We start from the raw sequence: 13,048 nt of genomic DNA on the forward strand, positions 1-13,048 counted from the left end.
CTGTGGATGCCCATCGATGCATGTACTTTACAAACAGGCCGGAGTCGGGCAGTCCTCGCCAACCAGGCCGTCCGAAAGCCAGTTCTCCGCCGGCTTCGGCAGTGGAGGAGACGGAGATGCATGAAATTCCACCGTGGGGACCGGAATGCACCGTATCTTCTTATCGAGTAAGGCTGGGGCACGATGGGAGCGGTGACAATGGGAAAACATAAATAAATGCCAAGTCCCCCTCTCCCGCCTGAACGAAGAACTTTCGAACGACGTTGGGCAGCTCAGCTCTCAGCCGTGCCGGCCGGATGGGTTTCCCACTTTCCGCTACGAATACCCCAGGCCGAATAGCCGCGCGAGGTGAGGTGCTCGACGGACGTTTTCGGGCTGCTGTCCTCGGTGGTGAGTGGTGAGTGGTGACGGCGGGGAGGCGATGGAGGCTGGGTTGGTTCGACTTCCATCCTGCTGCCGTTCATTGGCCCCGTCGACAAGCAGATAAGCCTATCTCTTGGCAAGACTCGGTTCCCGCTGCCTCGGAGGATCGCCTACAGTACCCAGGGCCGGGATCAGGGGAGTTGTGGATGAGCATGCGACAGGAAGCGAAGTTGCCACTGTGAGCAGGTTTGGAGATTGGGCACATCGGGTCGTTCGGCGAGGGCACTTGGCGGCTGGTTGAGGAAGTATTTTTGTGTTTTTTTATTTTGAACTCACTCGATTTAGGAGAGGGTTGACAGACTTACAGTGTGTTTCTGGCCTGGTTTGATCTGGTTAATGATTCAGTCTTCAAGGTCACGTCCCGAATTCGTTCCGCCTTCGAGTCCAGAAAGATGACGAAACGGCCGGAACGGTCAATACCGTGGCGACTGATTGAAATAATCCGAAAGACCACTCAGCAAACAGAGAGTCAGCGCCGTGATTCAATTTCCGGTGCCAGAACGGGCGACTCCACTTGATAAGCTGCACAAGGGCGCCCCGGCATGAAACGCGTGGAAGATCTCGAGAAAAGAGCGGGTCGACAGATAAGAGAGATCCCCCTCCGTGATTCGCCCAATTGTCCCTCCTGCTTGGTTGGAGGCTGCCAGTCCAGAACCCCAGACTGAGCCTCAACAGAAACGATTTCGTAAGAAAAACTCATGGCCCCACGCTTCCCGGCTTGGCCTCTGGTTCGACGGCTGTCGCTTCGCTGCCCCATTCCAGCCCCATGCGATCGGGAAAAACCGCCGTTGGGCACCGGGGCGACTTGTCGTGGCTCTGTCATGTTCTGCCGGTAGCGGAGTTAGAAGCCGAAGGGCATTAATGAGGGTGGTCGAAGTGCGGGGAGGCCTCTGCGATCCACGGCGGTTAGGACGGCAAAGAGGGCTCAATTGGACAATTGATTGTATTTTTGTTGTTTCGCGGCAGACTGGCAGTGGGATGCAAATTCTCAGCTGAGTGGAAGGAAGGTGGTGCCAAGGTTACGGCAAGGCGAGTTGCCCTGCAGCAAGAACCCCGACCTGATCGCCAAGCTCCATTGGTCGGTGGGGATCAATCGATTTCAACATTGAACTTCTCTCTCAGCCTAGGAACCCAGCTATCTCATATCTCATTCCACCAACGATGTGCTATCGAACGGGTGACGACATCGAAAATGCAACAGCCCTATGGCCCTCATGTCGTGTAAGACACTTAGGTTTCCGATGCCATGGGAAGCACGAGTGAGCATGACATCAATCAACGTGGGGGAGAAGCTGCATACACCGTAACTCGGTACCTTATCCCGCCATGCCTCTGCTCCTGCTTGGCGTGTTTGATGTGGTTAGAGTATCCATTGTCTTGTGCTCACTAGATATCAGCTCTACACAGTAAAACAAGCTGTCAAGTTTGAGCGAGTATTAACGTATTTTATGGCGGGTTTATCAGACAGATCGAGATCCAAGCCCAAAGCAATGCTGATGTGGGGGTCTGTCTCGAAGCCCCCTCTTGCAAACGCTTTTCGCTGCCTGTTCTACGCGTCCGTCTCCTTCTAACATTCTAACGAACCGAGACGAGGGTTAGTTTGGAAGGGCAGACATGCGACATCTTGACAGACAGGCGCTTCACTTCTGCATCTTCGATCCAGAACGGCAGAGGTACATCAGGCACTGCGCGCACATGTACCGTCGCAGCCCGCAGAGGTGGGACCGAGCCAGCCAGTTCCGGGAGCGGGGGTCCTCCCACACACTGGGACGCCACCCATCCCGGGTCCGCTAACCGTTTTCAGCAGCGTTGGATAAGGTTCTTGGGGGACCCCAGACGGGCGGGTTGGTGGTGGACAGGCGGGCTGACCGTGGACGAACCATGGACAATGGACCTCTCGAAGGGGGTCTCGCCAGGGACAGATTGCGATTCCTGCTGCGCCCGCGATCCCACCCGACTGAAACGGGGGTAATGGGCAATGGATAGTTACTTGGTAATAACTCTGCATGTTGGGTCCGAAATAGGATCCATGGCAGGCGAAACCCGCGGTGCCCTTCGCAATCCTCGCATCCTCGCACCCATTTCGGGGCGGACTCCCACGCGAGACAGAGTAACTCACTAGTTATTGGGTGGTCGGTCGGGCAAGCAGGCAGGCTTCTCCGGCCGGGATCGCATGCACGCCCGCACCTCACCCGCAGCTTGCATGGGTCCGCCGACATGGGGCACTTCCATTCTTGTCAAGTTCTTCTTCCTTCCCTGCCGTGGACATCCACACAAGAGACGTACCTGCCGAACACCGCAGCCAGGACCCGGATCTTGTCGCTCCCCACTCTTCGGGACTGATAGGGCCATTGACTAAGGTGAGATGAAAGGAAGGGTATGGAGATAAGGTAACATACATACGCACAGTAGCAATGGGGTCCCCCCCCCCGGATCTTGTCTTTTTTTCTTATATACCTTTGGTCTTGTCCCACCTTTGATCGCGCTTGTTCACTTTCCCATCGTGCTGTTGTTGTTGTTTTGTTTTGGTGAAGCCCTGTTTCCGACACCCGAGTCCCTATAACGACACCCCCTTCGCTTCCCTCCCTCCTCGGTGTAATCAGGTCCCCCCTTGAACATTCCACCCTAAAGAACTCCGACTCGACTTCTTCTCGCGGCCACCATCCTCCCCCGACACAGCAGCAAATCCCAAATCGCCACGGTCCGCGAAGGACCGCCCTCCCACCGCCCATCATGTCGACCGCCGACGAGAGTAGCGGGAATGTCGGCACCGACCCGACCGTCGACAACCTCAACGCGCCCTTCAACGCGGGCGACCAGGCCTACATCATCGTCTCGGCGGCCATGGTCCTGCTTATGGTGCCCGGTATCGCCTTCCTCTACTCGGGTCTCGCCCGCCGGAAATCGGCCCTCTCGCTCATCTGGGTCACCGTCATGTCTTTCAGCGTCGTCGTCTTTCAGTGGTACTTTTGGGGCTACTCGCTCGCCCTGAGCAGCACCGCCACCAACGGCTTCATCGGGAACCTGGACAAGTTTGGGTTGCGCAACACCCTCGGCGCGCCGAGCCCCGGCTCACCGCTGATTCCGGAGCTGTTGTATTCTTTTTACCAGGTACGAATAGACCGCTGAAAATGGAGAACGCATGGGGAGAGGGGGAGGAGGGGTAGAATGCGAGAAATGCGAGAGCTACAAAATAAATGAAGAAAAGGGGAGGGCTAACACGGTAATTTGGGTCGTCTAGATGCAATTTTGCGCCGTCACCGCCGCCCTCGTCATCGGAGCCACGGCCGAACGCGGCCGCGTCGTCCCCGCGATGGTCTTCACCTTTTTCTGGGCCACGCTCGTGTACTGCCCCCTCGCGTACTGGGCCTGGGGCGCCAACGGGTGGGCCTTGCAGTACGGCGTGCTCGACTACGCCGGCGGCGGCCCCGTCGAGATCGGGTCCGGCGTGTCGGCCCTGGCCTACTCGTGGGTGCTCGGGCGCCGCAACGAGAAGATGATGCTCAACTTCCGCCCCCACAACATCTCCCTCATCACCCTCGGCACCATCCTCCTGTGGTTCGGCTGGCTGGGCTTCAACGGCGGCTCCGCCTTCGGCGCCAACCTCCGCGCCACCATGGCCTGCTGGAACTCGTGCCTGACGGCCATGTTCGCCGCCATGACCTGGTGTCTGCTGGATTACCGCCTGGCCAAGAAGTGGTCGCTCGTCGGCTGGTGCTCCGGCACCATCTCGGGGCTCGTGGCCGCCACCCCGGCCTCGGGGGTCATCACGCCGTGGGCCAGCATCCTCCTGGGGGTCGTCTCGGGCGTGGCCTGCAACTTCGGCACCAAGGTCAAGTTCATGATCGGCATCGACGACGCGCTCGACGTGTTCGCCGAGCACGGCATCGGCGGCATCGTCGGCCTCATCTTCAACGCCCTCTTCGCCGCCGACTACATCATCGGCCTCGACGGCGTCAACATGGGCGTCACCGGCGGCTTCCTCAACCACAACTACCGCCAGCTCTACATCCAGATCGCCTACATCGTCGCCGCCTGCGCCTACACCTTTGTCATGTCCGCCATCATCGCCAAGGCCATCGACCTCGTCCCCGGCCTCCACCTGCGCGCCTCCTCCGAAGCCGAGCTCCTCGGCATGGACGACGACCAGCACGGCGAGTTCGCCTATGATTACGTCGAGGTATGTTCCCCCCCGCTTTCCCCCCTCCTTAATTAACCATCCCCTCAACCTCCAACCCCTTAACCCCCCCCAACCCAACCCAGTCCACTAACATCTGTCTGTCCCACAGGTCCGACGCGACTACCTCGCCTGGACGCCCGCGGAGCGCGACCCCAAGGAAGACGGCGCGGTCGTGGTGCCCCAGCACGGCATCGCCGGCCACCAGGACCTGGCCGAGAGCGCGAGGCTGCGCGCGCCGGGGACCGGCTCCTCGGCGGAGAACAATAATCACATCCTTACTAGTAGGACCAGCACTGGGAGCCGTAAGGGGAGACGTGGGAGCGGGAGTGGGAGCGGGAGTGGGCCGGTGACGCCGCCGCCGGAGAAGGAGAAGGAGGGCGAGGTGGTGGCGGTGGGCAGGTTGGGGGTGGTGACCGAGGGGGAGAAGGTGGAGGTTACGCAATGATTGTTGCTTGGTTTTTGGTATGGGGAGGGGAGGGAGCGTGTTTGTGTTGGTTGTTCTTTTTGGGGTATATCTGTCTGGGGATTGGGAAACCTGGCTGGGCTGGCGTGGGAGTTAGGGGTGGGGCTCTTTTTTCTGTTCAAGTTTCTGCTTTCCCTTTTTTTTTTTCGTTTGCGGGGAGGCAGTCGTCAAATCGATGGATTGCGCTGCCGTGGCTGCTGTGCTTTGCTGAGCGTGCCGTGAGATGGGCGCGGAAAAAGGGGCGCCGGGTCGCCTGTTGCTGCTGCTGCTTGCTTTATATACCATACCGCCTTACCTACCTACTTATTTATTACTTATTACCAACTTACTTACCTTTCCTTTCTATCGACATACCTATGGATACCACGGTGTAGCAGGAGGGGAGACTTGATTTGCCTTTAACTGGATTTGGGTTATTGTGGTGGTGGTGTTCTCTGTTTCCTTTTCTTTGGCCATCTGCACTCTGCTCCGCGCTCACTGGCATGTTTTGTATAATACCCCCCAGTTTCCCTTTAGTTGCTACATTTACCGTACTGCTTATTAGCGGAATCGAGTTTGGATTTGAACATTTATGATTTTGGAGTCAAGGCCTTGGAGGTGCATCTCAGACTCTCAGACTCGCGTCAGTCAGGGGTATCGTTGTCTGGGGGTAGCTTCTTTTTAAGGCGCTGGTGGCGAGAATGCGGTTGGAGAGTGATGGGCAGAGGACTAGTTTAGATGTAGATTGTTTAATATCAGTGGATATTTCTACCTCTGAGCTGGGTTGTTGCACCTTGGTACGCACCTGGGTACGAAGGTGCCGAGTGGCATCATGAATGGAAGTGGAAGGGGACGGATTCCCGAGCGGAGGAGAGGGATGGGAAGTGAGCAAGCAGTGGTCCAACTTGGTGACGGCGGGGGGTAAATGTATGTATATTTTGGTGTTGATGGTGCCAATACTCGGCCCTTCTACACAACCCAATCCATAAGTCAAACCGGGCCAGTGGGGCCGATGTACCCCGAACCCCGGACCGGCTCCGTCTTCTGGATGTGGGGTTACGGCAAACGCCAAGACGGAGCGCGGCAGATTGCCTAAACGGGCTGTCTCTGGGCAAGAAGTGAGAATGAAGAGATTGGTAGCTCTGGAGGGGGATTTTGCGCGGGATTTGGAGTTTCCGGCTTGAATCCGGAATATTTGGGGTGATGGCTAGCTATGTTCTCGATGGGGCCTTGCCCGATGAACAAGACTCAATTCCCAAGTTTGTATCCTCCCTCGCCCGGGACCAGGCCATAGGGTCAACAGCACTGAGTGTGGTTGAATGCTAGCATTAGCAGTTAACAGGCTGACTATGTGATGGTTCCCAGGGTACCCGGCGATGGAATAATACCAAGCCAGCTCAACGGTGGGTGTTAAATACCTAAAGCTGCCCGGATAGTGGTTTCTGCCCTTTCCCGCGGCCCGTCTATATTTTGCGAAGTGGTTTTTCGCTGAATTGTGGGCTCGCCTGTGTTAGAGAGAAACTGTGCGAGACGGAGCGGCATATAACCCACGCGTTGTGGCCTCTTTCCAACAGATCCCACTGGTAACCCTCGTGGTGTAGTGGTTGGCTTGCGAGTTATTCTACCCCTGTGGACAACAAGATACTGCCTGTGGTGAATGACTTCGCGGCCTCTTTTTGTTCGATTCCAGTCGATGGCTGTTTTGTTGTTTTTGGTATCGTCTGATCTTATTCAGACTTTTTATCAAGACCGTGAGCCTCGACCTGCCTACTCACAACTGCACCCAGTTACCGGAACACTTTGTTTGAGCCCGGTTTCAACCTTACTCTCTCACATGGCTAATAAAATCAATTTAAACATTCAGTTTGTCTCAGCATTTAATTAGGCCTCCATTTCCTCTTTTTTTCTTTTCTTATCAAAGAATGACAGGTGACCGGCCATGTTTCGATCAGCCCTGCTGGTCTGCCACGTGGGCGCAGTGCCTCGGCGGTTACCATTCATCACGGTGTGATTGCCGCCCTGCTGAGCCCCCCACCTTGGTTCTGTTGGTTCTGTTGGCTCAGTTCGTGATTCCTGCATACTTCATCAAGTTGAGTTGGTTTCAAAATAAAGTCACACTCTCTTTTGATATTCTGATATCCTTTGCTGTAAGCTGATTTAATAACCGGCTCTTCCCGACTCAAAAGGTTCTCCGGGATTTTAAGTTCTGAAGTCCAGGCACATCGTGTTGCAACCCTGTTGGTCGACTCCACTCAATCTCATCTCACAACTTCCTCCAGGGTTTCCACTCACCACCCACCACTCACTCGCTCCCTCCTCAACACCATCATGACCCTCACCAACCGCCTCGGCCTGGGGTCGGAGGCCAACGGCGACAACACAGGACTCATAGTAGCAGGCACCGCCATCGCGACCGCCGCCGTATTATCACTCCTCCGCAGTTATCTGTGGCCGACCCAACCCAAGGTCATCCGCTCACCCCTGCGCAACGTCCTGCCTCGGCTCTCACCGGATGAGTTCGACAAGCTCGAGTACAAGCCCGACAACTTCCCCGGCGCCCGGGATGTCGAGACTCCGGTACGCGGCCCTGTATCGCCATCCTAAATAACCGGCCACAACTGACAAACCCAGTACGGTTCTATCCGCGTCTACGAATGGGGGCCCCTGACCGGCGAGAAGGTGGTCTTTGTGCACGGGATTAGCACCTCCTGCATCACCCTCACCACGCTGGCCAACGCCCTAGTCGAAGAGAAAGGCTGCCGCGTCATGCTCTTCGACCTCTTCGGCCGCGGCTTCTCCGACAACCCGGCCGACCTGCCGCACGACGACCGGCTGTACACGACCCAGATCCTGATCGCGCTAGCCTCGTCGCCCGACCTGGCCTGGACGGGGCCGCAGGCCTTCCGACTCGTGGGCTACTCGCTGGGCGGGGGCATCGCGGCGCACTTCGCCGCCGCCTTCCCGCACCTGGTGTCGTCGCTCGTGCTGCTGGCGCCCGCGGGGCTGATCCGGCCGGAGTCGTTCGGCGCCCTCACCCGCGCCGTCTTCACCTCGGGCGTGATCCCGCCGCGCCTGCTGGCCTGGCTCACGCGCCGCCGCCTGAGGCGACCCATCCGCTCGAGCGGCAAGCGCGGCAAGGCCGCCGCCAACAGCAACAGCCCCAACGGCAGCCCCAACCCCAACACCACCACCCCAAACCCGCGCAGCAACCCCGACCCCACCGCCACCACAACCCCCAAACCCGACCCCATCACCGCCTCCCTCACCGAAACCACCCCGCTCCTCCCCCCAGAACCAACCCCAGAACCAGAACCCGAATCCACCACCCTCCCCCACCGCGTCCTCCGCACCGTGCACTGGCAGCTCACCCACCACGCCGGTTTCGTGCCCGCCTTCATGTCATGCATCACGCACGCGGCCTCGCTCATGACGGGCCAGCACGCGACGTGGACGAAGCTGGCGGCCCGCGAGCCGGGGACGACGGCCGTGGTGCTCGGCGCAGACGACGAGATCATCGATCCGGGCGAGTACGAGGCTGATGCGTTGGGGTTGGTGGGTTGGGGCGAGGAGGGCAGGGTGGTGTGGGAGGTGGTGCGGGGGGGGCATGATTTTCCGATGACGGGGGCGAGGGAGGTGTTGGGGGTGGTTTATCGGGCTTGGGGGTGGGTTTGAGTCTTTGAAGGGGGGGGGGGGGCTTTGGTTTGAGGGGGATTGGGGTGGAAGGATGGGGGTTTGGCCTTTTTTTTGGTTGGGAGGGTTCGGAGGGTTGAGAGGGGATGCTTGTTGTCCAAGGTAGGATAAGAAGGGGGGTTTAGTTTTGAAAGCGGGAGGTGATTGTGGTTCAGTGCCTCACCTACTCCTCCCAGTCGCCAGAGAACATACACAATACCCAATTATTCTACGCTTCATTGCTGTCGTCGTCGCTATGTAGGAGTTGATCCACGCTGATGTAGCCAGAAATCACCGCCTACAAAATGGCCGGGGTAGAGCCCGCGCAGGTCGAGATGCCAGCGCGCAACCAAAACCGCGGAGTGAAAACACAGCCAATCCCAAGGTATCATGTCTGCGAGCCCCAGCCAGGCCGACCACCTCTTTCCCAGCTGGCGTGTACACCCCTGGCACCTGATGCGATTACCATTGCACCCTTGCTTATCCAAACTCCGTTTTGGTGTCGCTTGCGCCGCCTGGTCGAGCGGAATGTAGGTTTAATCACGAGAGTGCTCGCTGGCCAGATTCACCCCTGGGCGTCGACAAAGTCGTCCTCCGACCCGTTTGTGTTAGTCCGCTTGACGCTGCCGGGCAGGTCCTTCTTCATGTCCTCGTGGAAATCCACCAGGGGGCCGTCCTTGGCCTGGCTGCCCGTCGAGGCGAGCATCTCTTGGATCTCGGCTGTGCTGCGGTGCGACGGATCGAGGGGCGGCGGGTTCGCCGGAGTCTGCGGCTGCCCCTCCGCCGACGCCGGCTGCTCCTTCGCCGGTGGCGGCTGTGATGTTGGCTCGTCATCGCCAAAGTCTATCAGGTTGCCTTCGGCGCTTGGGGGGTCTTTTGGCGGTCCGTTTGCCTCGGAGAGTGAGGTCCTGGGGGGGATGACGTTTTGTTGGTTGAATTTCTGCCCCGCTACGATCGGGTAGATGGCCATTATTTGTGCCGCCTGCTTTTCCGGGGTCGTCCCGTCTCTGTCACGCCGTTAGCACCTCGTGTCTCCCGGCGGCAGAAGGTGGGATCGTCTAACACTGAGGCGTTGATGATCCATTCGAGGTCCTCTTCGCCCTCCTCTGGCCCACCTGGCCCGCCCTTTACCGGCCTAAACAGCTTGGGATGCCACTCGACGCCGTCGTTGGCCCGCTTGGCGGCCTCTTCGCGCTGCACCTCCTCGATCTTGGTCTTTTCGTCCGTTGCGAGCTCGTGGTTGCGCTCCTTGACCGCTTGTGCTGTCTTGGCCCATAGCCGTTGCGATTCCCGCTCAGCCTGCTCCTCGAGAGGTCTGCAGATGGGAGCACTGGGCTTCGATTTCAAGGCGTTAAAGAACATCTCTCTCTGCCCCGTCTGCCTGGTGTTAGCCTAGGCATGGCCAAGAGGACCAGCCGACTCACCTTCACATCCTTGATAAACATTTCCTCGCTCCACAACCCGGAGAGCTCGTAGAGAATCTCGCCGGTGTGGTCATTTTTGATGACGCCCCCAATGGCATTGTATGTACCGCTGACCCAGCCTTTGACCTTGAAGTCAATATCGGCTGATAACCCGGTTTCCGGGCACCGTACGAAACTGTGGTCGCCGAGCTCATATTTCATCTTCCCGAACAAGATGCCCCTGGCGTACATGTTCGGTTGCGTGAGAGTACTATCCGGTGTATTAGTCTCGGTGCCATCTACCCGCTGGCCATAGGGGGGCTCACTATCGCTCGCCCTTCGAGGGGTCGGCACCCCGGTTCAGTAGCGACAAGATGGCTGTTCCTTCCATCATGCTGGCGGCCCGAGTTCCCCAAAAACTTGCTCCTAGGCTTGAGCGTCCCGTCGACCCGAATGTTGTGCCCTGGGACCATGTAAAAGTAGCTTGACTTGGGCGGGTGGTGCGATGTTTGCTCCGAAATATAGTAGGCTCGAGTGTTGTCGGGGAAATCCCAGTAGCAGCTAAAGACCTCGCCGAGGACGGGATTCAGGGGTTTCTTCACCCCCCTAGACAGCATCAGCACGAGCTATGGTCCCAGAATACCAGCACGTCGGCACAGGAGAGCACTTACGGGGGCCGGATGTGCCAACCGCTCAGATAAAATTTAACTACGGCGACAAATCGATCAACGGGGTCGTCGATCTCGGGAATCGGCAGGAGCATTTCGGGGTGGCACATGAAGCTGTCCGCGGTTTGTTAGCTTCGATGGGACTGTGTTCGACGGCGGGCTGTCAAAGGGCCGGCTGGGCCATACTTGGTGATCCGTTCCAGCATGCTGCGCGGCTCCAAGATGAAAGTCGGGAGCACCACCCTGCTCAGATCGGCGCCTGGCCGCAGCTGGGATATAAGGTGGGACAGGACTGCGCGGATATCAGCGCCTCTTTCTCTTTACCAAGTGCCGGCATCACGTCTTGACAGACCATTTCCCTGGTCGGGCTCGACCACGAGGGTGTCATCGTCGAGGGGATCCGCCGCTTCACTCGAGGATCGACTGCCTGGGTGCGATAAAAGTTTGTTAGTATAAGCCAATACCTCCTGCCCCGGACTTTGCGTTGGAAAGAGCTCAACCAAACCGGCGTTCGTCTGCTCCAAACGCGGGCCAGGAGGAAACGGAATCACACAACTCACTAGCATTCGAGATGGTCCGGCGGCGGCCAGGCACGAGTCCCATCATTTTTTTTCAAGATCCGGGGTCAGACCGCCCTTCTTCAGCTGTCGCGAAGCTCTTGAGAAAAAGGGAAGAAAAATAAAGTGGGGTTAGGGTAGCTCGAAGAGGATATCGTTGGGGATAACTTCGCAAGCGAGAAGCCCGGATCCGCTGTCACTCTTTCTTTCCAGTTGACCGTGTTGTCTCTATCGTCTGGATACGCGTAATGAAACCCAGACCCGTAACATCTGGAGTGGTTCCTTGGAGGGGCGGGAGGGATTACGTCGTTAACAGGCAACACCACTCAGCTGAGAGGTTTGAACGGCAAACGGGATTCGCGGAGTGACAGGCTCCCGCACACCGCATCTCAGCGAAGTCGGGCGGGGCATGGAGGGGCGCCCTGACGGAAGGGCTGCGATGACGTGGGTGGGGCCCGGGTTTCCTTACACTTCCGGCTCTCCGTCTGGCAGAACCAGACAGGCAACTCAGCCTTCGGCACGTGTCTGGCGGGCATGTAGGAATATGCAAGAGATAGATGGACGTCTATTAATCTGGAGTTACGTATATTGGATTGGGGGCTGAGCCTTGGAGCTGGACGTTAGGTAGTTGCCTCATGTTCGTGAAACCGGAAGACAGAGTAGAAGTACACAGGAGGGTAACAGGTTACTATGAGAAGTTTCTCACCTTGAGTCAATCGAGTTGCCAACCATCCACCAACTGGTCCTGTCGAGACTCGAGAGTGACGATCTGTGCTTCCTCTCTTCTTTTCATCCATGGGGATCCCCACGTGGTGGAGCGAGGGTGGAGGCCCACACGAGCTTCTGTCCATATCCCTGCCCGGGGATGTCGGGGCATGAGACAGGTCTCCGCCTCCGCACATCTCGCCCAGCTCAGCCACAGCGGTCACGAGCTGGATTCTCGCGCAAGCCGAAGGGAGGCACGGAGTCCAGCTCGCTGGTTGATGAATCGATAAACTACTGTGTAGTTGTGGCGGGTCCGAGGGGAAGAGAACCCCATGTTGACAGGCTCGGCACAGCAACTTTGAGCCGCCCATCCGTTTCTCTCCTTTTTTTCTTCTTTTTTTCGGCTTGTTTTTCGCTTGCTTGGGAATGGGGGCCTGCGTTTCGTGTTACTCCTTGCTGTCAATGGGGTGACAAACTGGCTGCTGGGCTGTGCCATTGGGCGACAACGCAGAGTCGGACAGACAACACCACCTAGTTAGTCCCCCACTGTCCCCGTCACCCGCGGGAGAAGAAAGATTGTCACGTCAGCACGAATGATGATCTGGCATCCGGTCATGACTTGTGACGTGACTCTTTGGTTGCAACAAAACCTGTTGTTGTTCCTGAAGATCACGAGGCTTGTGGAGGGAGCGGGCCCATGCTAAGTTTTTTGATTGCGGTGTCTGGCCCTGTAACACCCCCGGTGGAATGGGCCCTGGCAGTTTCAGGTCTGCTGCCGTTGAGCGGGCCGCCCGAGGCTTGTTCGTTCGCATCCGAATGGCAGGGCCCTAAAATATGAAGACGGGACTGGAGATACGGACTGTTAGTGTAGCTTGCCATCTCCGCTGAGCCTCCTGAGCCTTCAATACGAACTCAGCTGGTCGGCGAGGGCGAGAAGAGGGACCCCACGAGGTTGCACCCAAAACCGAAAATATTAAGGGCGCCCGGGCGCGCCACAGCAA

General features: G+C 57.9%; 4 protein-coding genes across 4 annotated transcripts; 3 read left to right on the plus strand and 1 right to left on the minus strand.

Annotated features, from left to right (window-relative positions):
* The first annotated feature begins 2,877 nt into the window (after nucleotides 1-2,877).
* B0H64DRAFT_5598 (ammonium transporter) lies at nucleotides 2,878-5,104 on the plus strand. The gene is made up of 3 exons (XM_062808439.1): nucleotides 2,878-3,534; nucleotides 3,665-4,603; nucleotides 4,713-5,104. The coding sequence occupies exons 1-3, from the start codon at nucleotides 3,157-3,159 to the stop codon at nucleotides 5,046-5,048; spliced, it is 1,653 nt and encodes a 550-aa protein (XP_062663542.1). The 5' UTR covers nucleotides 2,878-3,156; the 3' UTR covers nucleotides 5,049-5,104.
* Nucleotides 5,105-5,876: 772 nt separating this feature from the next.
* On the plus strand, nucleotides 5,877-7,104 carry B0H64DRAFT_379766 (uncharacterized protein). The gene is made up of 3 exons (XM_062802692.1): nucleotides 5,877-6,367; nucleotides 6,464-6,533; nucleotides 6,597-7,104. The coding sequence occupies exon 3, from the start codon at nucleotides 6,703-6,705 to the stop codon at nucleotides 6,928-6,930; it is 228 nt and encodes a 75-aa protein (XP_062663543.1). The 5' UTR covers nucleotides 5,877-6,367; nucleotides 6,464-6,533; nucleotides 6,597-6,702; the 3' UTR covers nucleotides 6,931-7,104.
* Nucleotides 7,105-7,119: 15 nt separating this feature from the next.
* On the plus strand, nucleotides 7,120-8,717 carry B0H64DRAFT_470161 (Alpha/Beta hydrolase protein; the record flags this gene model as incomplete). The annotated part of the gene is made up of 2 exons (XM_062807819.1): nucleotides 7,120-7,622; nucleotides 7,677-8,717. Exons 1-2 carry the CDS (start codon nucleotides 7,374-7,376, stop codon nucleotides 8,715-8,717), a joined length of 1,290 nt encoding a protein of 429 aa, XP_062663544.1. The 5' UTR covers nucleotides 7,120-7,373.
* Nucleotides 8,718-9,279: 562 nt separating this feature from the next.
* Nucleotides 9,280-11,391, minus strand: B0H64DRAFT_437220 (uncharacterized protein; the record flags this gene model as incomplete). Its single annotated transcript, XM_062806229.1, has 8 exons — nucleotides 9,280-9,721; nucleotides 9,778-10,091; nucleotides 10,139-10,388; nucleotides 10,472-10,723; nucleotides 10,789-10,899; nucleotides 10,972-11,077; nucleotides 11,138-11,212; nucleotides 11,346-11,391. 8 exons carry the CDS (start codon nucleotides 11,389-11,391, stop codon nucleotides 9,280-9,282), a joined length of 1,596 nt encoding a protein of 531 aa, XP_062663545.1.
* Nucleotides 11,392-13,048: the final 1,657 nt, after the last annotated feature.

Source organism: Chaetomium fimeti (genome assembly GCF_033439085.1).
Source record: "Chaetomium fimeti strain CBS 168.71 chromosome Unknown B0H64scaffold_1, whole genome shotgun sequence".
Classification (NCBI taxonomy): Eukaryota; Fungi; Ascomycota; class Sordariomycetes; order Sordariales; family Chaetomiaceae; genus Chaetomium; species Chaetomium fimeti.

What these genes read in the sequence shown, in the direction of transcription:
- B0H64DRAFT_5598 (XM_062808439.1), top strand. Translation starts at nt 3,157, where the DNA reads ATGTCGACCGCCGACGAGAGTAGCGGGAATGTCGGCACCGACCCGACC. An exon ending in TGTTGTATTCTTTTTACCAG is followed by an intron (nt 3,535 to 3,664) that starts GTACGAATAGAC and finishes TGGGTCGTCTAG; the next exon opens with ATGCAATTTTGCGCCGTCAC. An exon ending in TCGCCTATGATTACGTCGAG is followed by an intron (nt 4,604 to 4,712) that starts GTATGTTCCCCC and finishes TCTGTCCCACAG; the next exon opens with GTCCGACGCGACTACCTCGC.
- B0H64DRAFT_379766 (XM_062802692.1), top strand. Translation starts at nt 6,703, where the DNA reads ATGACTTCGCGGCCTCTTTTTGTTCGATTCCAGTCGATGGCTGTTTTG.